General features: G+C 35.0%; 4 protein-coding genes across 4 annotated transcripts; all 4 read right to left on the reverse strand.

The window, feature by feature from the left end:
* LOC108663716 lies at positions 1,964–3,176 on the reverse strand. The gene is made up of 2 exons (XM_018129028.1): positions 2,599–3,176; positions 1,964–2,521 (listed from the first exon to the last, which is right to left on the reverse strand). Exons 1-2 carry the CDS (start codon positions 3,115–3,117, stop codon positions 2,243–2,245), a joined length of 798 nt encoding a protein of 265 aa, XP_017984517.1. The 5' UTR covers positions 3,118–3,176; the 3' UTR covers positions 1,964–2,242.
* On the reverse strand, positions 6,333–6,842 carry LOC18587024 (NAC domain-containing protein 101). The gene has a single exon (XM_018128862.1). It carries the CDS (start codon positions 6,840–6,842, stop codon positions 6,333–6,335), a length of 510 nt encoding a protein of 169 aa, XP_017984351.1.
* Positions 8,709–19,200, reverse strand: LOC18587027 (telomerase reverse transcriptase). Its single transcript, XM_018128687.1, has 12 exons — positions 18,873–19,200; positions 18,688–18,765; positions 17,836–17,901; positions 17,594–17,738; positions 15,904–16,232; positions 15,213–15,339; positions 14,902–15,046; positions 14,177–14,315; positions 12,675–13,895; positions 9,965–10,533; positions 9,300–9,572; positions 8,709–9,082 (listed from the first exon to the last, which is right to left on the reverse strand). The coding sequence occupies exons 1-12, from the start codon at positions 19,179–19,181 to the stop codon at positions 8,809–8,811; spliced, it is 3,675 nt and encodes a 1,224-aa protein (XP_017984176.1). The 5' UTR covers positions 19,182–19,200; the 3' UTR covers positions 8,709–8,808.
* LOC18587028 (nascent polypeptide-associated complex subunit alpha-like protein 1) lies at positions 21,345–23,307 on the reverse strand. Its single transcript, XM_007010675.2, has 4 exons — positions 23,115–23,307; positions 22,936–23,026; positions 22,048–22,181; positions 21,345–21,949 (listed from the first exon to the last, which is right to left on the reverse strand). Exons 1-4 carry the CDS (start codon positions 23,181–23,183, stop codon positions 21,617–21,619), a joined length of 627 nt encoding a protein of 208 aa, XP_007010737.2. The 5' UTR covers positions 23,184–23,307; the 3' UTR covers positions 21,345–21,616.

Below are 24,005 nucleotides of genomic sequence, written 5' to 3' on the forward strand. Positions count from 1 at the left end.
TAATTATTAATAATAACAAAAAAATATAGATAATTGCATTAGCATAGCGTATACATATTGCATCATATATATCATTGCATATAAATATTTTTATTTTCGAGTTTAAGCCCCGATGATGGGATCTTTCGAGGATCTTGCGAAGATGGGTATTTCTCGAAAAGTTCCCTAGGTGAAAAGATGTCCTCGGGTCCCACTAGTATGATGGGAGGGCTCGAGAACCATCTTTAATAAAAGGCTTTTGCCCGAATTAGGTTCATTATGCATAAAAATATTATTTTAAAAAGAAAACGTACGATGACCCCGATGACGAAAATTATTCGTCAAATTTGCGAAAGCGAGTTTCTCGGATAATTCCCTAGGTGCGAGAATATCCTGAGTCCCACCAGTATGATGGGCGGATTCGGGAAAATATCATCGATAAAAGGTTATTTGTCCGGCATTTTTATCTCACGTCATGCATTTCATCTTACTTCACATTTGCATTCCATTTTAGGATAAATAAGGGATAAAATAAGATAATCATAACTAAGAAAATATAATAAAAGTCTAATAGGATAATCTAAAAATGGTACCGTTCATGGAACGGGCATCCCGGGGGTGCTAATCCTTCCCCGGACGTAACCGTACTCTCGAACTTAGATCTAGAAAAATGTAGACCAGTTTAAGGTTCTTTTCGGTGGACTTAAAATTAATTTAAGGCTTCATCGATTAGAATTAAGTCAATGGGTGGCCAATCGCACCTAGTAAAAAAAAGATTGGTGGCGACTCTTAGTTTAATTTTTTAGTGAGTTTTCACATCCGCGTCTGGCAGTCGAGTTCCCGGACTCGCACATTACGGCAGTTTGATGAGCAAGCAAAGCCAGCTTATGCTTGCGGTGGTGGCTCCTCATCAGTTTTTGCTTCTACTGGTGACTCCGTCTCAGGGTTTGCCTTCGAAAGTGTCGCCGTCATTATGGGCATAGAGCTGGTGGGAAAATAGAAAGATTGTTAACCGGTTAAAGCTTGAAGTGGTGGAAAATAGAAACTCTTTAATCAGTTAAGCAAGACAGTTAACTGGCTAAAGCTTTGCTGGGAAAAAAAATTATGTTTGAAGAAAGCAGCTGACAGGTGGCAAAATGACACGGTTTTATATTTTGTTTATTTCTTTAAAGTATGAAACGCTTGTCTAAAGTGTCGTTTAGCAAGTGCTTTGTTTTTCTCTTATTGTTCTTTTTTAAAAAAAAAAAAATTCCTTATTGTTCTTGTCATTTTGTAAGGCTATTAAGCCATTTTCTTTTCTTTTTTTTTTTTGTCTTTTTTAGATTGTTACTGAGCAAAAACACCTAGGTTTTGTTTCTGTGTGCTTAGTCTGTTTTTAGAATCCCTAGGTCACATATGAACTAGGGAATATTTTGCATATCTGTAGGAGGCATATATATTAAAAAGGGAATAAATATAGTGTGAGTCAATTCTCTAAAATTTCTCTCCTCTTTTGCTCTGTTTTTTGTTTTTCTCTCTTTGAAAAACTTTCTAAGTCTATTTCCTATAATTTCTCTCAAAATCTCTACAATATGGTATCAATTATGAAAGACAAATTTAGAACTTCAAATTTTCATTTATGGGTGTTAATGGTATCTAAAAGAAATATCTATATTCTATGCACAAAATTTAACCAAGATCATGAACAGTGAAAAGCTTATTATAATTTCTAATTAAAACAATCATTTAAACAAATCAGGTTCCTAAAATGTAGCACAACCAGCAACAAGCTATTTTCTTGGTTGATGGTATCTAAGTGACATGTTTAAATTGGCCAGCCTTAATTAAGTAACAAGTTAACACTTAAGGATATGCTGTTGTATAATTTATAGTTGATCTCCTATGGCTACGGATAATTTGATCACCATATTCTTATTTTAGTCTTATAGTAATAGTTTTGAAGAGTCCAAGAGATGTAGGTGGACTAAGCATTACGTGATCAGAATTAGATAATAAAAACCTTTTATTATACTATATTACGATGAAACTAAAATTACAAAGAGTCATATTACACTGAACTTTTACTTATAACAAACACACACACTAAGCACGGATATGCTTCGAACGTAGCAGTGTTAAGTCTGCTGGCTGTCAAATTTATTGCAATAGTACTATAGTAGTAGTAGCAGTAGTAGTGCAGCAATGCCGGCAGTGCACAATATTATTTAGTTATTTTTGACAGCCTCACGCCGCTGTTTGATGAGCAAGCAAAGCCAGCTTATGCTTATGGTGCTGACGGCTCAACAGTTGTTGGTTCTGCTGGCGGCTCAACAGTAGTTGGTTCTGCTGGCGGCTCAACAGTTGTTGGTTCTGCTGGTGCCTCCGTCTCAGGGTTTGCCTTCGAAAGTGTGGCCGTCATTATTGGCGTAGAGCTGGTTTGATCAATTACAACATCTGACGAGTATCCAAATTCATTACAGCTGCTTTCATCGTCAGATTTGGCAAGACTTTCTCTGATTTCATTCCAACCAACAACGTCGCCTTTAAAGATCTTAGTATAGACCTGCAATTGATAGATTAATGGTGTGAGTTGGTTTTAATTGTTTTATTGTATGTTACGGATGCAATACAACGCAATACCTTGTTGAGTTCATTTTTTGAGTTGCTCCAGGCAATTATCCACTTGTATTCTCCTCCTCCGAATACGTACTCAAGACCCCCACTTGAACCTATAACTGAACCTCCAAATGCGTCGTGCTTAAACTTAGGCGTCCCTTTATCTAGGATTTGTCTTGGGAGGTCCTTTGCATTCATATCTAACCCTTCCCAAAAGGTCTTGTCATCCAGCTTTAGCTCTCCGCCAGAGAAGTTCCTAAGGTTGCAGTCTGTGGATTCTGGAACATCCGTTGCAAATTGTATTGGATAGGCAGCCATGATAGTTTTGACTCTTTTGCTACTTTCCCGATTTCTATCAAGTAATTGGCATGGTGTGGACACCAGGACACCAGTTTCGTATCGCACTGCTGGATTGGATTTGGCAGCCATGATAGTTTTGTGATGTGTTTTGGTTACCAAATTTCTACGAAGCTGCTGGCACCCTGATAGTGGAACACCCGCTGCATATTGTACTGCTAGTGCTATTGCAGGAATGGTAGCCATGATAGGTTTGGTTATCAAATTTCTACAATCTTGGCTATTGCTTTGCTTTTGCTTGTGCTCCCAAACTTGCATATACACAATGCTTATATACTAGTTTGCAGGCATACAGGTTAGAGTTAGGTGAAGCTGTTTTACAAATGATAAAGTCATGAAGTGCATATGATTTGGCGTTATGGGTTTTGAATTATTGTTTTTGGCTCACATGTCCCATATTCAGATAGTTAAGTACACCTGCCTGCTAATATTAAATAATTAAATATGACCAAGACGAATGATTCTCTAGCACTGCTTTTGTCAAATGTGCATGTGAGTGCTAGAGCACCTATATATCCCTATTGTACTCTATAGAAAGCATAAACTTATCGTCTATAGAGTAACCAATAAAAAAACTGTACAATCAAGATCGAAATATATCAAGACAGTGTCAATCTTATCAAGTTAACACCAAGCAGTAAGCAACTCTGATCCGTACCAATTTTATCCAATGCAACTACCTCATCAAATTTCTTCAAACACAGTCAATAATCCAAAAACTTGAAAGGCCTCCAATCCGAATTAACATTTTAGAAAACACCAATGTTGGACAGTAATCTAATGCAGTAGTCACAGCTTTGCATAAACATAATGTTTATTACTAATCTAATCCAGCAAAACAATTGCATGTAATTCGAACAATAAATAATACCTAGTCAACAGGCCCATTTTTATTTAATTGGAACAATTTCTAGCATATTTTACCAGCTCGCAAGATGTGAAAATGTCATGAAATCCAGGAAGACGCATGGTTTGGAGGCGCTCTGGCCAATTAATTGAATATTTAAATCTTGTTCGTGGGGTTTAAAATTTATATTGTAGGTTTGTAGAATAATAATAATATTAATGTTACTACTTTTGACACCTCGTTTTGTTTGTCTTAATTTTCAATGAACTTCTACAGAATTATTTTTAAAAAACATTGATTTCAATGCATTTTACATTAAAAATTTTTAATTTATTTTATAAAATTGATGTTTTACATTTTTTTAATTTCAAAGATTATCATATGTGCAGTATACAAGTTATTAATTAATTAATAATGCAATTAGATTCTTTAGGTGTCTACTAACTAGGATGAATATTTATTAATTCATATGTGCAATACACAGAGAAACCCTGCCTTTGTGCAAGTGGCTTAAAGTCTTGCTACTTGTTTCCACCCCCTAACATTAACCATGAGCAAGCACACACATGCTTGTCAATTGCTTTGTATATTTATATATGTACGTTTCTTTATAATTATCAATCTGTAATCTTACAATCGAAATGGATTCTTGGTGCGGATCTTTTACAAATACAGATCATGGGAAGGTGGTGGATATGGATAGGATATATATTAGTCATCAAATGATTGTCTGTAATAGTTCAATGCCCTGATTCTTCACGCTTTCGTTAAAAGGGAGGGAAGCACTCCCTACCAGGCATATGCTTCAAGCTGCAGGCAAAGCAGATGACCATGGTCTAAGCAGGATAACAAAAACAAGCTGCAGAAGCAGATAGATACAATTAACACAAACTGGTGTTGGCAACAAGAGAACAACCAAGTGCTCAATCAGCCAAAGTTACTTCCATGGCTGCTGCTTGGCCAGAATCACACGAGAAGAGTATCAAATGCATCAGTACATACCACCTCTGCTCTGCTGCTGCCTTCGTTTCTCTTCCATGGAAGTGCCTTCAACGATTGTGATAAAGACAGCTATATACAGGAAGAAAAGATTTACACATGTTCCCATTTTGTTTGGTGGTCTAGCAAGTAAGATAGAAGAGAATAGAATTGCTCCAAAAAGAAGATAAGTTGATTCTCATTTATGATGGAAAATCTCTGTCATATAACTTTTTATAAAAAATAGGCATGTCTACCAATTAGACTATGCTTTCCACTAAGCTTAGTTAATTTCCATCAACTTCAATGCGAGAAAACACTACTAGGGCTACCACTTTGAAGCGAATTCTACATCATGAGAGGTTCTCACTATGAACATGATGAGAAGTAGCTATTTTTGAGCAGCAGAGCAATGGTGATGCATATTGCTGATTGCATCTCAACTAGAGAATCACCTGAAAAACCAATAAAAGGCAAGACTTTAACGCCTAAGGTTTAAGAGTGCTTACTTATGTATGTAGTTTCTATCATGTGTAATTAGTAAGATGACAAACCCATTGCTCATGCTCCATGGTATCTCTAGGAGCCTACTGCCTACTATTATCAATTAATAACTGTATTATACAATTACATTATTCTCAGTTACTAGTAAGTACAATCAACATCATTTACAGCATCCGCCATGTTTACCTTTGTGATGGTGGGTTTATTCCACATAGGCGGCCAAAGTGATATGATCAAGTCATGAAGTGCATATGATTTGGCGTTATGGTTTTTGAATTATTGTTTTTGGCTCACATGTCCCATATTCAGCTATGTTAAGTACACCTGCCTGCTAATATTAAATTATTAAATATGACCAAGACGGATGATTCTCTAGCACTGCTTTTGTCAAATGTGTATGTGAGTGCTAGAGTACCTATCTATCCCTATTGTACTCTATAGAAAGCGTAAACATTATCGTTTATAGAGTAACCAATAAAAATAATGTGCAATCAAGATCAGAATATATCAAGACAATGTCAATCTTATCAAGTTAACAGCAAGCAGTAAGCAATTCTGATCAGTGCCAATTTTATCCAATGCATCTACTTCATCAAATTTCTTTAAACACAGTCAATAATCCAAAAACTTGAAAGGCCTCCAATCCGAATTAACATTTTAGAAAACGGTAATGTTGGACAGTAATCTAATGCAGTAGTCACAGCTTTGCATAAACATAATGTTTATTACTAATCTAATCCAGCAAAACAATTGTATGTAATTCGAACAATAAACAATACCTAGTCAACAGACCCATTTGTATTTAATTGGAACAATTTCTAGCATATTTTACCAGCTCGCACCCTTGCAAGTTGTGAAAATGTCATGAAATCCAAGAAGATGCATATGATTTGGAGGAAAATCCATTGAAACCTTACAAAAAGATAGCAGAATTCTGCGGAGAGAGATACATGACTTTAATTGCAATCATATTATAAATTGAAATATATATTACAACTTGAATTTAAATCTCTAACAAATAATAAACCCTAACTCTTACATTGAATCTCTAGTAAATACTAAACCCTAACTCTCATGTAATCAGCTTTCTTCTTTTCTCAGCTTTCTTCTCCTCACGATCATTCTTTCTTACTCGACAAAGCACGTAACCTTGATCATTCTCAGGTACCAAAGTAGTATTCAAACTATACTCATGCATGATCCACTGACCTACTTGTTGCGGCACTCCGCCCTCATATCGGAACCTTCTCTTGAACCCCAAGGGCTGTATTGCTGACAATTGAGAATATATTGGCTTACCCGAATCTTCACCCATCCACGTACCAGTACCAACAGAACGGTTGATCCTTGAACCGTTTTGAGATTTCTTCTTTAACTTAGTGAAGAAGTAGAGATCCTCATCGGATTGAAGGTTACACCCACCATGCAAATCCCATATTTCCCAAGGTTCTTTCTCTCCATATAAGTCAAAATCCTTGATTTGGACTTGATCAAGATGCAGCATAGACTTGCTAGTGACTTTGCTGAAGAGATAGCACGTCAGTGACCGGTCAGAAGGCTTAAAGCCGAATCCCACGAACATGGCAGCAGCAGTATTGTCGATGGATGATTGCGGAAGGGAAAGCAAAAGATTTACAAAGTGCTTAGTAAGAAGAGTGCAAGAAAGGGAAACTTGGAGGTTGAGATGTTAGAGAATGATGATGTGAAATTTCAGTGGGAAAGTGGAAGCACTCAAAGCCGTAGGAACGTGTTTGAATACAACATGGTGTCTACAAAAGCGGTGGAAGTTTAATTTGAAAGAGAATTCTGAAGAAGGGAGGAGTCTTCCAAACGTAGATTCCCATTAAAGGACACACTTGTGGACAGCAAGGACAAGAAAACTACAAATGTAGAGTTACTGTTGATGAGGGCGGAGTTACTTACTACACTTGCTAATCTTATATTTTACGAAGTAGAAAAGCATAGATTATTAACAATTTTCTAAAATTAATAGAAATTAATACTTACGTAGGTGGAAATATTAATCTTCTATGTTAATATTGTTAACCTTTTGCCTTTCAATAAAAATTGTAAACCTTTGGGAAAAGACATAAATTAAGAATAGGATTAAATTAATTAATTTATCAATTTAACTACAACAATTCCTATATGAGGATTTTCATCAGTTATGAACAACTTTTGTTTTTATGAATAATAAAATTGTTAGAATGATAATTTAATATAATAATAATAATTTTGTTTCCTTTTTGTTCCAAAAAGAAGTCTACAGATATTATTAAAAGATAAAAATTTCCAATTTTAAACAGATCCTAAGCATCCACCTTTTGAACTCACTTTGCTTCTGTTGTAACTAGAAATTAATTGAATATAGTCTTGTTAACCCTTTTTAGATTTTAATACTCCAATGGTTTTAAATTATTTGCATCAATCAATGTGGAGGAAAATCCACTGAAACCCTAACAAAAGAAAGCAGAATTTTACAGCTCGAGGGAGACATGGCTTTAATTGCAACCATTTTATAAATTGAAATATCCATTACAACTCGAATTTAAATGTCTAACAAATACTAAACCCTAGCTCTCATTTGATCAACTCTCTTCTTTTCTCAACCTTTTTTCTCCTCACCATCATTCTTCCTTATTCGGCAAAGCACATAACCATGATCATTCTCGAACACCAATTAAGTATCCAAACTATACTCATGCATGATCCACTAACCTACTTATTGCGACACTCCATCCTCATATCACAACCTTTTCTTGAACCCCGAGGACTGTACTGCTGACAATCAAGAATATGTAATTGACTTGCTTGAATCTTCACTCATCCATGTATCAATGCCTACAAAATAATTGATTCTTGAACCGTTTTGAGATTTCTTCTCTAACTTAGTGAAAAAAATAAAGATCGTCACCGGATTGAAGATTACACCCACCATATAAATCCCATATTTCCCAAATTCTTTCTCTCCGTACAAGTCAAAAAATCCTTGATTAGGTTTTGATTAAGATGCAGCATGGACTTGCCAGTAACTTTGCTCAAGAGGTAGCACATTAGCGCAACATCACAAGGCTCAAACAAAAGTCATGAAGTGCATATGATATCGGTCTTTGTTTTCTAATTATTGTTTTTGGCTCACATGTCCCATATTCAGATATGTTAAGTATACCTGCCTGCTAATATTATATATTTAAACCCAGTCGGATCATTCTCTAGCACTGCTATTGTCAAATGTCTAACCTATCCCGCTGTACTCTATAGAAAGCTAAACATTATCATTTATACAGTAACCACTAGAAGAAAAAATGTCCGAACAAAATAAAAAATAGATCAAGACAACCCCAATCTTATCAAATTAAAACAACATAAGATCAAGATCAAGATTCATGCTCAACCTAAAAATTGTTATCCCCGTAATTCCATTTTCACATTCTATTTGTCAGATGTATATATGAATGATGAAACTTGAATATAACCCTTTTAAAGCAGTACAATAACATTAAGGTAATGTGAGAAACAAAAGCAAGAGGATCAATATCACCTTCCCATCAGTACTCTATTTTCCATAAGGAAGAGGAATGTGATCTTTTAACTGCATATCTTAATTCAGATGACTCATTCCCTGTAATTCTATGAGCAAAATACTTACACCTTAGCATAGACAGCAACGCCCTATGCCTTGACTGTTTCCTCTTTAATACCTCGATATACGCATTTAATCCAAGCCATACAACTTCTTCCTTCATCAGTTTCAGAACAGGAGACAAGCCTGAACCCAGACGAATAGAACCCATTCTTTTGCCTATCAGCCTCTGCATATACCTGAGATATGGCAGTATAATTGGCAAAAATAAAGTTAAAAGAGTAAATGTGATACTAAATTATTAATAAACAATTTCTAAGGAGACTTCTTATAGAGATGTCGAGTAGTTATTAGCTTCAGGCAGCTAACATCCAGAAAATGAATAAAAATGATTTTAAGTGGATCATCTCTTAATGCACCAGCCAATTGCAAGATAACAAAGATCTGAATCCATACCTGAAGGATCTTTCAATGATTATCAAACAATATCTTCTAAAAGGTTTGAAAATGTCTGATATTTCAGAGACATAACGATGGAACTTCATTGCAGACAACAGAAAAGCTTGATAGATGTTCAATCTGACAACAGATGCGGAATTGATATTTAAATCAAAGAATAGGGGATGGCACCTAGGTCTCATGAAGCCGCACAGCTTCTTTTTTAGATAATTACCCGGTTTACCTTGCCAGCGAATAGTAAGAGTGGAACTTAAGTGGTTGTCCAAATACCTGTTAACAAGATTGCACTCATTCAGGAAAAACTTTAAAAAAGTTCTGCTGTCTTTCCCTGGTTCTGTTGGGGATAATTAACAAGGAATAAAAAGGAACAGAGTTTTTTGGGGATGTATCAGGTCATAAGTTGTTCTTTATTTCATTTAATACATAATTTAGAATTATTTGGATGTCATACCATAGGATATACCATTTGCGATGTTCAAAGATGATTTACATAATAAAAAATGCACAAACTGAAAGCAATTTATGGTCAGGAACTGTAGCATCTAAAGTAGTGAGAGCTTTACATAAACATAGTGTTGTTTACTAATCCAGCAAAACAAGCATCAGGAAGGAAGCCAAACTCATTACTTACATTTCTAATAAAAACCATACAAGAAACTGACCTTGTATAATCACCCTGAATTTCTAAAGAGCAACAGTTTATGAGCAAACCACTCCATCGAAGAAATGAAGTTCCATCATCAACCACATAAATCCTATTTGATAAAAGCCCAGCTTGATGTTCGATGTCAAAATTTAGACAGAATTTTTCCTCATTCATGTAGCAGTTATAATCTGGAAATCCTTGACGCAACATGGACAAGAAACCACTAGCTTGCTCTTTCGAAGTTGATATGAAAAGAAAATCATCAATAAATCTTAGAAGCAAATAAGTAGGGGGAAAGATAACTGCATCCTCACTGGAATTCCGAGCATCTGAGGCATCAGAAAAAACATGTCTTGCGGATAAATCTTCAGCAGCAGGTTCAAAAGTTTTCTCAAGATATGGGAAGATCTCATGCTTTTCCATATACCCATAATATAATGAGCAAAGCAGAGATGACAGCACACTTCCTTGAGGTATCCCCATTCCTTGCAAGTAAAACTTCTTATCCAATTGAAGCACATTACGCTTTACATGCTCATATAGGTTAGAAAACAGCTCTTCCTTTTTAAGAAGCCTGCTGCACCCCTGAAACATTTTCCCAAACGAAGTCCCATATCAAAAAATAAGGTTAGGCTAAGCTTTCCATACATTCATATATAGACACACATATACTTATATATTTATATATGCCTTTCAAAAAAACTTATATATTTATATACATATGTACAAACAAACACGTGCACACACACACACACTCACACTCACATACACAGATGTGTGTGTGTCTCAAGAATTTAATAATTATTTGCTAGCATTCCTTGTTCACAATTTTAGCCACCCTCCTTTGTCCCTTCCACAAGTAGTTTGATAGAATACATTTTCCCATTTGACAGGTAATGGGAGAGATTCCACCACCAAACTATTCAGCAGACAAGGAAAGCATAAGTGAAATTAAAGAGCAAGAAAGGGGGAGGCAGGGTACCCTATAATCATCGGTGCATCAACAATTAGGTACCTTGTATAGCATCATTCAAGAGGTTCAGCAGGTCTCTAGAAGTAATAATATAGAAAACTGTCAAGCAAACCATAGTTATAAGGCCAAGAGACCGTTGTCAAGCAGCAATTTTTATGGCCTTATATAGGTAAAGAGGTTGCATGTGCTATGCAGTCCAAATAAGCCAAAAAGATAAAATGTGCTCAATTAGGTAGCAAGGAGTTTGATGGTCCAACTGTATAGATAGGAAGGGCAGATGAGGAGAAATAGAGAATTAATAGCAAATAACTAAGTTTTAATTTTGAATAACACCATTTAAGACTCCTCATGTGTAAGCCCAATACTAATAAGTAAAACAGATGGACACATGTGAATAACAAATATGGGACAAGAAATAAGAAAAAGAGGCAAAAAGGAATTGTGTCTCCATACATATTAAGTATCTTACCTAAAATCAATTCATAATTGCTGAAAGGGATAAACTTAGATATAAAGCCACGACCACAAACTTAATCAATTTGAAATCACACCATTTAACAAATCATAAATAATATTAAATTGCTATTGAGCCCATAAAATACAAGATTAATATAATAAGTCCCTAAATTATACAATTTTTCTATCTAGATCATCTTCCCTTGCATACAGTCTGCATAGCATACCCAAGTTCTAACTTTCTCAACAGATTTTCATGACATCAATACTTTTAAAAGTATTTGGTAATGTTTTCATACAGTTTAAAACCCAGGTCTATCTCCAATTCTAACTCAATGCCTTGCCACTTCAACTACAATTCTTTTTGATATAAAACAGAATAAATGGAAATGAAGGAAATACATTAATGAGCTAAAAGCAATTCAGAGGGCAAGACCAAGGTTGTCTACTTTTTCTGAGAGAAAAGCTTGTCTGCCATAGCAGGCAAAGATTTCTAGCATAGCCAGGCTTGTACTAGTAAAGGTTCTGGCCCTAGCTTGGCCAAATATGATTTATGACCCATATATCTGTTTATTAATCTCCTTTTTCCACTTTCCTTCTCTAAATGAAAACAAGAGTAAACCGTAAGTACCTGTCATTTCTTTCCAAAACTTTTGTGAGCTCAACCTACATGCCCTTTGTACCAAAGGCAAGTTAAAATAATGTCATGGTATCTTCTCAAGCCACTAACGGTAAGTGATATTGCATTATACACCCCTTTTAAAATTAATCATACATTTGCAGGATGGATTACTGTTTCCCACTCCAGCGTGGCAAGTGCCAAGGACAGATTCAGATTTGACATGACTTGAGTATGCAAAACTAAAAACCATGAACTGGAAATAAATAAATAAAAAAAGGAATTCTACATGCATTTCAGAGTAAAACAAAGTTATAAGATACCAAGGAAGCTTCTCACGTCAGCAAAATCAGCAACAGCATGCAGAGAAGAAAAACAATGAAAGGCTGATCTACAACAGTATGGAAAGTGCTTAGCGAAATGAAACAGATCGCATTATATCTGAACTGGCAAGCGCATCAAGAATGAAACAGCAATTGAGGGAGGAGGTATATTGAAATACAGTTGATAATAACAATCAAAGGGTAACAAGAAACCCGTGAGCAAAAATGACAGATGATAGCAGAAATCTTTTCTCTTTTCAATCTGCGGAGACCTAATCCAGCAGAAAGAAAGGAGAAAAGATTCAACAGCAACAAAACATAAATGACCCATCAAGAGCAACAAAAAACAGGTTACCTGATTAACAAGAATGCTAGACAATGAGCGAACTGGGACAGAAGACATTAACTTTGAACCCGTGTTGACAGTCTCATCAACCAAAATGAGATTCTCATAATCCCATAAACATCTGCTTGAACAGCCAACTTGACGAATTTGCTGTAAATGATATTCATCTTTCATTATGACATCTTCCATTATGCTAAGCAGCTTATCCTGATCAATAGAATCAAATGCCTTTGAAACATCAGCAACCACAACAAATAGACCAGGCACAGTTGTTGATACATTCTTTAGAGTGGTTAGAAATGGACATAACTTTCTATAGACATCATTATAATCAAAAACCGATGACCCCAACTTCTCTGGTTCTTTCAACAGCAAACCTTTTAGAACGGCATGTGTACCACGAAGAACAGAGTTAACAGATTTAAAGCGTTTGGACTTAACTTTACTAGAACATGCTTTTAAACTTCTGTGCATCCAAGAACATTTATGTTTTGAACAGGATCCTCCTTCCATCATTCTTGAGGATGCTTTAAGATTTGCCAGCATTCTTACTCCATTTTGTTTTGGACAAAGCCTCAACCTTGAGAAACCAAATGGTCTTTTGTCTATTATTTCTCTAACAGCAGCCTCATCCAATTCAAGATAGCTCCGATCTTTCAAGCAAGTGATGGCATGATCTGTCAACTTCTCCCAAACTGGCTTTCGATAATAAAAAACATCTTGTTTCCCATGCTCACTTTCAGTGACATAGAAGTTGGCTTGCACCAATGGCACCACTAGAGAAGAAAAGAACCAAAAAATCCAGTTGACAAATAGTTTATGCTTAATATCATGTATACTAAAACTTGCTTCACTGAATTTCTTCTGCCCTGTGCCATTCTTTGGCACCTGTCCATTCAAGCAGCATGAAGTATGGTTATTCGATAAAAAGGGGAAATCAGAGCATTTTAACTGATGCATGCACTGCTTCATAGAGAACTTCTCAAATCTTCGCAGCCGAATAAATTTGAAAATATTTCTCCTTAGTATTCTCCAGTTAAAAGGAGTTCCCAGCAAATCTGGAGGAACTATACTTCTACAAACAGCCCATATAAATGCCCCTACCTGACTTTGTAAGCAATAAGGCTTGGTCGACTCAAGCCGCGCATTATCAGCTTCCAGAATTTTGTTGTATTCTTTGGCACCAACACCATGAGATTCCTTGAGCACTCTTTTGTCCAATACATTGCTCTGAAATAGAAAAACTTTGAAGTCAACTTTTTAGAAACATCTTGCATACTTAGAGAAAAAGAAAATTTTGTACTACCATAAACACCAGATGTTTGCAAATTCATCTAAAAATAGTACAACCACCATAAAATTTGGACATTTGCACAATCTTCCCACATAGCACCATTACAGGTAAGGCTTGAAAATAGAAAAGACAAGTGGCAAAACATACACCTAAGCATTTCAGAGGATGGCTCTTGCAGCTTCAAACACCATATATGAGTCTCACAAGTAATACTAACCTCAACTATTGTGCTTGATTTTCCCATAGCCTTTTGATTGAAAGATGATAGTGGACAATACTTCTCCAACAATTTCGAAGACTTGCAACGTCTACTTCTGCGTATAAGCATCTTCAGCAACTTAAGAAAGGAGTGATACCTGGTGAACCGAAAATACAAAAACCATTTTACAAAATAGCTTTATTGCATAAATTATGGTCAAAATACAATTTTTAACATTATTTAATATATTTATATAGGTTTAACATTTTAAGATTAAAAACTGAACATTACAAATATATAATGACCATAATTTTCATCTTAAACATTTTTGAGCTAATTGACAAGGGCCACACAGGTTTGAATACAATGTGTGTGTGTGCGTGTGTATGTATATAAAGGACTTCAAAGATCCCTTTGACTGCTCTGACAGCATTCCATTTACCTTAGCCCTTTCTGCAGCGTTAGTATACCTAGTCAACAGACCTATTTGTATATAATTGGAACAATTTCTAGCATTGTTGATCAATTCCGTTGAAAACATACCTACCATATAGATTTTGCACAATGAGAACACATGCTCCACAGCATGTAAAAATAAGATAGTGAATCACAGAGCCAACAAGTAACCAGCTTAAGCAATACCCTAAAGATGCTTCTGCCAAATCACTCCCTCCATTAACAATACCACAAAATTAATAGAACATCGCAACCCTAGAGTAACAAATCTGTAGGATGCAACTTACAGGCAAGAAGATCCAACGAGACAAAAGTCACTGTCATGGGAGCATGGCGTTGATTGACCACTTACATTTGCATCAGACAAACAAAATATATTCTCCATGAGATGCTTTGAGCTTGAAAAATTTGGCACTAAGGTATTTAGTAAATCTTTATATTATTAAGGTGACAAAATCCTTAAAGCCAAAGAGGGGCAAAATTACCTAATAACATTATAAATATGAAGTCACAACTGTATGACGATGGCTACCTTACACAAAATTGAAAAAAAAAAAAAAAACACATTCGCTACCTTTCAAAACCTATAAAAGGATACGTTCTTGTGGAAGAACAGATGAAGAACATTCCAAATTATAGAACATAGATTTCCTGTTAATCTCATTCCAATGGGAGAATAATTGGGGAGCTTTCAGCATCAAATAACAAGAACATTGAACTGGCATCTGCATAACAAAATAAAAGAAACTGTGAAGGCAATATGCAAATGTCAATCAAGGCAATGACAAGAGGTCACAAATTTTGCAATTTGAGTTTCTAAACTTCTCATCCACTTGTATTAAGCCAAGTACTAAAAGATATGAAACAGAACTGACAAGACTTCCTTTGCTTGCTTACACCTGCTCTGGTGTTTTCTTAAATGCCACATTTGATTTTTCACAAGTCTAAAGTGTCATTAATTTAATGTTGGAGGGCACTGAAGTCCTTTTTAAGCAAGTAAAGAAAGCAAAACTACCAAAATCCGTGATCTGCAACAGCTGCTACATCTTTTCCTCTACAAAAACTTGTTATGTTTCAGGTAGTATCTAAAGTTTTGCTCAAATCCAAACACTAAGATTTCTTTCCAAATAAAATATACTAGCATTAATGCATCTCTCTCTTACAAACATCGTATACACTACATGACATGGCATGATTTTATAAATAAAATATACCTGCCTTAGTCAAACATTATGCAGGAAAATATAGTTATTGGGTTCTTAGAATAAACAACTACTGAAGAAAATTACCTGACTCACGTTGGAGGGGGACTTGAGATTCCCAGGTAAGCAACTTTCATCAGAAAAAATGGCTCTGGAGATGGTCTCATGTCTGCACTCTGGAATATTTAGTTGTCTGTGCCTCTTCTGGCGTTTCCAATCAAAAGGTCTATAAAACTTTTTATGCTTTTCTGCAGTCTGACTTGAGCTTCTTTGAAGCTCTCCATTTGAAGACTTAGCAACAGCTTCTTGAATTCTGGAACCAGCACAATAAATGTCATAACTGGAAAGGGAACTACATTGCTGCCTCTTTGTCACTGAAATGCTATTATCAGTTCCCTTCCTTTTCTTTCCGGCTCCTGAGAAAATTTTCTGACGTAAGGACCATTCAATCAAAATTTAGCAGGTAAGACAACACAAACAGGCAACAAGGCCAAAAAAAAATGGAAGAAGAAAAGAAAAGAAAATGAAAGGGACAAAAATTGGCACAAGAGAGAAATATAAAACCTAATAGTACTACAAAAGATATCAAGTGAACAAAGGACTGATTAATTCCATTAAGTCGTTCATTTATCAAAGAACAACTCTGCTTATCAAATGATTGAACAAACGGATCCAACTGACCAAGATCAATGTGTGTCAACAAATATATCATGTTCAGTCAATGTCTCTACTAAAATCAATATTCAGGCAGTGATTGGAATAGCCAACTGGGTCTTTCTCCAGTGGCCTACATATTTTGATATAAAAATGTGGAACCACGATTGTTCAAGAGAAAAGGTACAAGTCATAGAATCAACTTACAGCTCGAAGCATACAGAAACCTGAGAGATGAGGTACTCAATGCATCCTACTATAATTAGCGCACTTTAAAATGTCAATGCACATTCTTAGGGCCAGATGTGCTTAGGGGCAAACATCTGCCACCAGACTGGACATCATAACCAAACAGGTGGAAAATTAGTGCTATCTGATCATATTAAACAATTACCTGGCATGGATGAGGAACTAATTGTAGGAACAAAATCTGAAAGCAGTGCATTATGGTAGGAAATTGTTATTTATCATTATGTAACCCTTTAAGAGTATTCTGCGTCGCTTAATTACTCCAAAAATGTTAAGAACTAAATCAAAGTGCAAACATAGTATTCACAATATTACTTTTAATAAATTATAACAATTATTTTATTTTCCATCAAGTAACAATACTTATCCAGCTAACAGATTAGCTACAACGACATTGTTGCTTAATATATTGGAACATTCTCCAAGTTCATCTTTCCAGTAGTGTGTATGTGTTCCTGGACCTCATAATGTTGTTCTGATTGGAAGTACACCATAGAATTAGTATTTAATAAATTTTAATGACTATAATATCTTTCCATCAAGCAACACTATTTATAGTATATGTTCTGATTGCAGGTGACATTCACATTGGCGTTTAATATTTAGAACAAATTCTGATACATCCCTCAAGTAATGTATATGTGTTTCAGAATCCCATAATGCTGTTCTGATTGGGAGAATGCATTGATCCATATGATAGGTAGGCAAGGACCACTTGCCATAAGATTAGTTTTAATTGAAGAAACCTAATGAAACTTAGCAGAGGAATTCAAAAAAAAACAGAGATTAATGTTGTAAACAAAAGTCAATAAAAGTGATATTTTATAACTATCTATGTGCACAAACACACACAATATGTTCAACTCTTGTATACCAGATTTGGGTTTTGTTTCATTGTTCGACGACTTCTTGCATAACTTATTGATAGGAGAACCTGCAACTTGAAGGTGTTTCTTGTGAGAAAGGGGCAAAAATATTGATGTATGCCATAGTAGATAAACCATGCACTCATCCCCAACCTGCCATATTCAGGAATTGCACAGAGTGCATAAAATTATTAGACCAAGAGCATGACTACTTGACAGATGGAACAACAATTTCTAAGCCTCAACATACCCTTTCAAGGAGAATATCCCAAGCTGAAGAAGTCAAAAGCTCTACAATCATGCTTGATCTTGTAAGCTGTTATGTCAATACAAAAGGTTTGCTACAAACAATTATGGAGGAAAAAAAGAAAGAAAGCCTTAAGCAAAATATTACCAAAAGCATATGTCAAATCCATATAGCCTAGCATGCTCCAGTCAAGAATTCACATACTGGTTTAATAGAACTATAACAAGTTAAGGTAATGAGAGATAATAATGCAAACAAGCACATGATAAGAACACTGCAACTATAACTGTCATTCATGGTCAAGAACTTACTTAAACTATGGTTTCCAAAAATATTTATTCTAATCTCTCACCAAGAGTACAAGCACTAGTCTAATGCTTATAATGCTTCATTTAAAAAGTAGTTTGAATGGAAAATTGAAGTAATCAAGGACTGCAATTACTTGGTTAAGATAGTCATCACTCTTCAAAATGAGAACGTTCTATATGAAAATGATAAAGGAACTGTAGACAACTTAAACCCATGATTGGGTTGAACAGGAGAAATGGAGGGTTCGGATGCTTGTGTATTGCAAAAATCAGAGAAAAAGGAGAAGGGGGAAGGGAAGGAAAGAATCAATCACATAGTTTTACAATATTACCCTGGAAGGAAAGACTTCCCTTTCTCTCCCATTCCCTCAATTTCGAGGCATCGAAACAATAAAGGACTTCAAAGGGGAGAAAGGAAAAGATCAAGGTTCCCCTCCCTCACCCCTCTTCCTTCTAATGATCCATCCAAACAAAAGAAAAACCTACCATCCAAACAACATGAAGATATACCAACATGAAAAGCAGCCAAAAACAAAAAAACACTTGCCTTGTTGTAACCAGTGCATATTAAATTACAAGGCTTGGGTCTTTGAAATAACATCATCTCAATAACCCTTCCCACAATCTGAAACCAAAAACAAAAGCAACCAAAAGAATCCATTAAAAGGGCTTTTCATTTAAGAAACAAAGAAGGGGGAAGAAAACGAAAACATTTTTGAACCACACCCAGACCTGCTTTTGAGACCAATGTCGACCAGGATTAAACTCAAGGAAAGGAGCATCGTCATTAACGACGACAAAGCAATCGTGGAGAAGCTTCTTATAATCCAAAGGGTCATCGGGTCGAAGGAGAAAAGAAATGGGATCTTCACGGCATTGAAGACAAGAACGGCCTTCGCAACGGCAAGGAATTGGAAAAGGCTGAGAAGGAGGAGGAGGGATTATACAAGTAATAGTGGTGGCAAGGCTCCTTGCTTTCTCATTGAAGATCCTCCATAAAATCTTTGGTACCTTCCAGCTTCGTTTCTTCTTCCTCGCCATTTCTTCTGTTGAGTCTGGAGAGAAGGGCAGAGAGTGAGTGGCATTTCCTTGTCTCTTCTTATGAGGTTGTTTTGCTTAACTGGATACCAAAACTTTGATTTTTTTTCTCTTTCCCGCGCTCTGCATCGACAGTACAGTCCCATTATAGTACGGTCATGACCTTTTTACAGTGTACTATTCTTCATCAAAATATCGAATTTAATTTATTTATTTATTATAATTCCTTTAAATTACTTCTTTATTTTTTAAAATTTTATTACTATTTTTTTTTTGTAAAAATTGCTAATGTGACATTCATCATGTTAATATAACTTTTATTAGTGATAGCGTGTCATTGACAAATCTTATAATATAATTTTTATAAATCGAATTCATATACTTTTAAAATTTATTTATATAAATTTAGATTAATATTAACAAATTTTAAAAATATAAAAATTTTAAATGAATTCCTACAAATGATTAAATTTAACATTTTGGTAAAGTATAGATACTAAATTGATAATTTGACGTTCACCCGAATATTTGACTCATTAATTAGTGTATTATCCCTTACTTAAAGAGCAGAGTTTGAATCCCCATCTTTCAATTATAAAAAAAAAAAATTTGATAATTTGACGTTTTATCTTCAAATAACGCATATTCGTGAAATAAAATTTAATCAAATTTATTTAAATCATTAATACGATTTACTTTTAAAATATATATACTTTTTTGCATGTACTAGTATATGTTTAGTTTTTATTTAAAAATATTAATTGAGAAATTTTTATATTTGATGAATTTTGTAGTAAACTTTTTAAATTATAAAATTTTCAAAGAAAATATTTTAAAAAATAACATAAAAAAGAAGAAAGAACAAAAAAATTTAAAAAAAATATAATTGTAAAAAGGCTTCACACTTTTTCATTTTTTAAATATTTTTCATTCTCTTTACTAAATTTAAATCATTTTAGTCAAATTAAAAATTCAAATATCTAGATCAAATATTTACGCTCGTAAATATTCTTTCAAAAATAATCTTCCTCAAAATAAAAATTTCCTCTTAGTTTTGAATTAAATTTCCTTTTTGTACTCTCATGTGAACATTCTACCCGATCATTGTGCGTAAAGCCCTTACTTTTTAGATGGATTGTTTTAATATTACTTTATCATAAAATCATTACTTTTTCTTTAAAAGATTAACTTGATAAGATGTGTAGTATCTGTGTTTATAAATTTTTTAAAATCTTTTATTTACGTGAGATTAAAATATTTGCTTACTTCTTTTGAAGTGCTTGACATGACATTTACATTCTATTCATTTTATTATTGATAGGCTATAATTGAATTAAATTAATTAAATTAAATTTTTAATCGGATGAAATTAAAGAATCTCGTAACTAATTATAAATTCAAGGAAAGATTATGTCACTAAATCATGGCGCTTAACCTCCTTACATAAACATTAACAAGAGTGGAGTAAAAACCTAAACTTACAAGCACTTCCAGGTGATTGAATAAGTAAACGATGTTACACTGACATACAGTGCTGAAATTATGCATGTCCATGGACCAGGCTTCTCACCCAACCTCACAAGCACAACCCATTTTCGATTAGGCTTGCGGTTTAGACTTCATCAGCCCCAGTCTTGATCAAAACCAACCCCAAAATATTCTTTTACACTAAGGAGATGAATACACATATGTGAAGCTAGGCTGGATGCCGGTCCCTAAGATACCTTTGGGACTTAGGACAGACTCCAATGATTAAGAAACTGAAACGCCAATTTTGAAACCTTCAGTTTAAACCTTGGAAAGAGGGAGGTTAGGCTCATATAATGAGATACAATAGCCTCTCATTGTAAAGCCAAACCCTGGGAAGAAGAGGTGATGTTTTATATAACAGGCAAGGGTGATCCTTAACTCGAGATGGGTATTAAAAATCTTATTCGAATATCAAACCTTGAGTATTAAAGATCTTATTCAAATACCAAACCTTATATTATCAAGCTGCATACACACAGTACCCGTATACACCCATCATAATGGGATAAAGTTTCCTTTCACACTGGAAGCCTAAAATCACATGTACCCAAATCCAGAGTAGATGGTTTGATATAATCCATATAAATGAAAAAACAAAAACAAAAAACCACCTGCTTACAAGGAAGATTTGATGAGTAGTCCATACTTGCTCAAGCTGAGAGCTGAAAAGTCATTGAAACTAACCAAAACTTGATAGGGTATAAAGTACTCCACTTATCAGAAAAAAGATTCACTCCCAAATGGTTTATACTAGTACAACAGTAACAAGAAAAGAGAAAATATAACATTAAAAATGAAATTTCCAAAACAATTAAGGAAAAAAAGGGATATCCGACCTGAAGCACACACCCTCAGCAACCAAATTAACTACTACTAGATCCATCACATAACACTAATAAACACCATTCTTAGGTTGTTAGCTCCATTATAGCAGAAACAATGTCCCCATCTGCGGCCTTGAGCGCCTTGACAGCCTTTGACCTGGAGACTCCTGCTTGTGTCATCACCAACTCAATGTCCTTGGGCTCAACTCCGGTCTCATCTACTTCTTCATCATCCTGGGCCATGGCTGATGACTCAGGTTTGGAGATCACATGGCTGAGATCAGGAGCCTTAAATTGCTCAGCAGCCTGAGTCTGCAGTTGCGAGCTCAAGTCCTCAATCTTAGCCTCTCCAAACACCACATAGGTATCTGATGTTGGGCTCTTGAAGACATCCGGTTTTGAAATGACAAATAAGATCTGAATTCAACAGTGAAATCAGTTATCAAAGTAAACACTAATAAGCAAGGCAGAGAAGAGAAGTAATGAATGATTAAAAATATAGAAAGGGCACTAACATTCTTGCTCTTCTTGACAGTGACGCGGCTAACACCAGGAATTGGCTTCATCCCAAGCTTCAACATGGCTTTGCGACTCTTCTTCTCACTTCTGCTTTGCTTTGACCTACCACTTCCATCTCCTTCCTGATGTCCTGACAATATTTACAATAGAAAAAATTGAATCTCTTAAAGACCAGTAGTGAATAAAAATTCCCAACCATCATTGAATCACTCATTTGTCTGAAGTATACTTCTCCAATTAAAATTTCTTATCATTCCCCAGATGTGAAATCATGCACCCAGTGATCCATGTAACTTGAATCGTGTTAATTTCGTAAAGCAATAAATGAATTTAGCCAACCCATAAGCAAGGACTTCATGATTGACAATAATCTGTTCATAGCTGAACATGAGATGGTATCCGAAACCATCAAAATAACCATTGGCAAAGGCCCTATATCTAGACAAGGAAAAATAAAATCTGGATTTGGCAGAATTCTGGGTTTTCATAGCACCAAATCTCTAACACAACCTAAAGGAGTGCAAAAGTAGGAGTGCAATCCAAGTCAAAAACAGTTTCAAGCTTGCTCTCAAGCTCCCCTACAAACCCAAGGTTCAGAAACTCAACCAGTACTAAAATACTTGAACTGGGCATGATTGATTAGTTGAACTACTCGAGCTCTACTTGACCTGGAAGTCAAATTCGAGCATATCCCAAAAATCCCAAAATCGAGCTCGAGTAACTAGCGAGCCAGCTTAACTCGCTTATCTATGCATCTTAAAAAAATTTAACCATATCGCCATACATATAAACAAATACAATTTAACCAAAGAATACACCATTATTGAAAACATTTCAGCCCAAATCTAAAGATTTAAGAAATGAACAAGAATATGAAGATTCACCTTCGGCATCATCCTCATCCTTGTCGTCATCGTCATCGTCGTCCTCGTCCTCGTCATCATCTTCAACCACGGGTTGTTCAGGTTGTTCGGACTGTAAACGAAAATTCAAAAAAAATAAATAAATAAAAGAAGAAATCATTATTTTAGGAACTAAAAAAGGGGGAAAACAGAAGAATTACATCAATTTTCTGTTGATCGAGATGAGTGGCGAGGATCTCTTCGATCTCTTTGTCGGTCTGAGCAGTCATTTTTGGTCGAGAGAAGGAAGCAGAAGCAGAAGCGAAAAATTAAAAAACAAAAATCGTAAAAGCTGTAAGACCCAAAAACCCTAAAACCCCACGAAATGAAGCTTCTTTAATAAAGGAGCGCCGATGTACAGGTAAATTACAACTTTGACACTCTAAAGTTGTCATGCTTACCAATTTGAACTTGCTTTTTGGGCTTTATTACCTGTGAGCCCAACACTTATCTCTGGAAACTAGAAAAAGGCCCGTACGTTGCACTCAGGTGCTATACCTGTACATTATGTGGAAAGAAGGGTTGGATGATAGCTGTATAGTTATAACTACCCTTTATTAACATATATAATGACTTTCAAAATTTCAAGCAAGATCGGTAAATATGGCCAGCAATTAGATCAAACTGAATAATCTAGCATTCATATGCTATGTTCAACAATATAAAAGGTAATAATAATAGTACTTATCATTCTTTATATTCATTCCCACTTTAATAATAAAATGCATTCTTCGACATGGTTTGTTAATACATTGTTAGTATTCTAAGTATATACAAAATCAAGATGATTTGTCAATATATTGTCTCATTCTAAATATATACAAAATTCATGATCTAAGTGTTCTACATAGCATGTGCCTTGATGCAAAAAAGATATGGCATTACAACATGTGGCTGGCAATCTAAATTTAGTGGCTAGTTAGTAAGCACATGTGGGCAAAAAGTTTTAATTCAAGTTTCAGTAGCATCAGTGATTGGGTTTGGACTGTGACCTGCATCTATAAAGTTATAGTAAGTAATTTTAATATAGAATCCTTATTTGATTCTAGTAT

This window comes from Theobroma cacao, chromosome 10 (assembly GCF_000208745.1).
Source record: "Theobroma cacao cultivar B97-61/B2 chromosome 10, Criollo_cocoa_genome_V2, whole genome shotgun sequence".
NCBI classification, from domain to species: Eukaryota; Viridiplantae; Streptophyta; class Magnoliopsida; order Malvales; family Malvaceae; genus Theobroma; species Theobroma cacao.